General features: G+C 67.4%; 1 protein-coding gene across 1 annotated transcript in view; it reads right to left on the minus strand.

The window, feature by feature from the left end:
- The window catches only part of MTR (5-methyltetrahydrofolate-homocysteine methyltransferase), a 74544-nt gene that overhangs the window by 3818 nt on the left and 69585 nt on the right, over positions 1–1141 (minus strand). The window contains exon 29 of the mRNA XM_006145950.3: positions 682–882. Within this exon, the coding sequence (XP_006146012.1) occupies positions 682–882 (201 nt within the window). The remainder of the gene's footprint in view (positions 1–681; positions 883–1141) is intronic.

Raw genomic sequence — 1141 nt, forward strand, 5'->3', positions numbered from 1 at the left:
GACCCGGAGCCCATGGGTGGGGAGTCGGCGGGCTCACCCTGAACCGGAGCCCATGGGTGGGGAGTCGGTGGGCTGACCCTGAACCGGAGCCCATGGGTGGGGAGTCGGTGGGCCCACCCTGAAGCAGAGCCCACAGGTGGGGAGTCGGAGGCCACCTTGAACCGGAGCCCACTGGGCTAGGCCAGGGCCAGCACCAAGGGCACGGTTGGGCTCCCAGCTGCCCACTCCTCTGGGTGGAAGTGCTCTCCCGAGTGCCCAGAGCACTCCAGGCCTGTGGGCATGAGTCCCTCCCGGGGCTGAGGCAGCCGCACCCCAGGCCCGAGAAGATGAAGAATCTGTAGAAAACACCGGTGTTGGGACAAGGAGCCCTGGAACGGAAGTCTGCTCTTAGCTGTTCGAGGCCCTTGGGGAAAACGTTGCGTCACAAGCTAAGAGAGACGTGGGGACCAGAGAGCTCCGGGTTCAAGGGCGACACCGGGGACGGCCACAGCATCACCTAGGGTCCCTCCTGCCCCAGATGACAAAGAGGGGCACCACGGGGTCACAGCCAGCTGTGGTGGCATTAAGATTGTCCGCATCACACTGAAGACAGGGCCCGTGTCTGGTGGCCGGGCCGTCCCCTGCACCCCCGGCACCCCATGCAGGCGTGGGCCTCCGGGGTCAGCAGGAGTGGCGCCTCACCTCTGCCAGCCGGTCCCCCAGCGCCTTCACCATGATGCTGCTGAAGTCGTCCCCGCTGTCCTCGTAGGCCCTGCTGAGCTCCTCCACCCCAAAGCAGGCGACGGCGAACAGGCCCAGGTAGTCGCGCACGCCGGAGTGCAGCGGGGCGACGAAGTCCGCCAGGCAGTGGTAGGGCTCCGAGCTGGCAGGGTCCTTCTCTGCCTGAAACCGGGCGAGACGGACGTCAGCACCGAGTGGCACAACGGCGGAGGCCCACATCCGTCAGGGGACACGGCACCTGCTTGTCCTCACACGGAGCGACACCTGGCACAGATGAGAAACACGGGCCAGAGGGACGGCGGCACCCTGACCCCACGACACCCACAGTCAGGCCTCCCACGGTGCTCGCCACAGCGACCCCGGGGGGCCCTGAGGGACACGACACGCGTGGTCAGAGCCCCACCAACCCCCGGGCTCCTTC

This window comes from Tupaia chinensis, unplaced genomic scaffold (genome assembly GCF_000334495.1).
Source record: "Tupaia chinensis unplaced genomic scaffold, TupChi_1.0 Scaffold000161_1, whole genome shotgun sequence".
Classification (NCBI taxonomy): domain Eukaryota; kingdom Metazoa; phylum Chordata; class Mammalia; order Scandentia; family Tupaiidae; genus Tupaia; species Tupaia belangeri.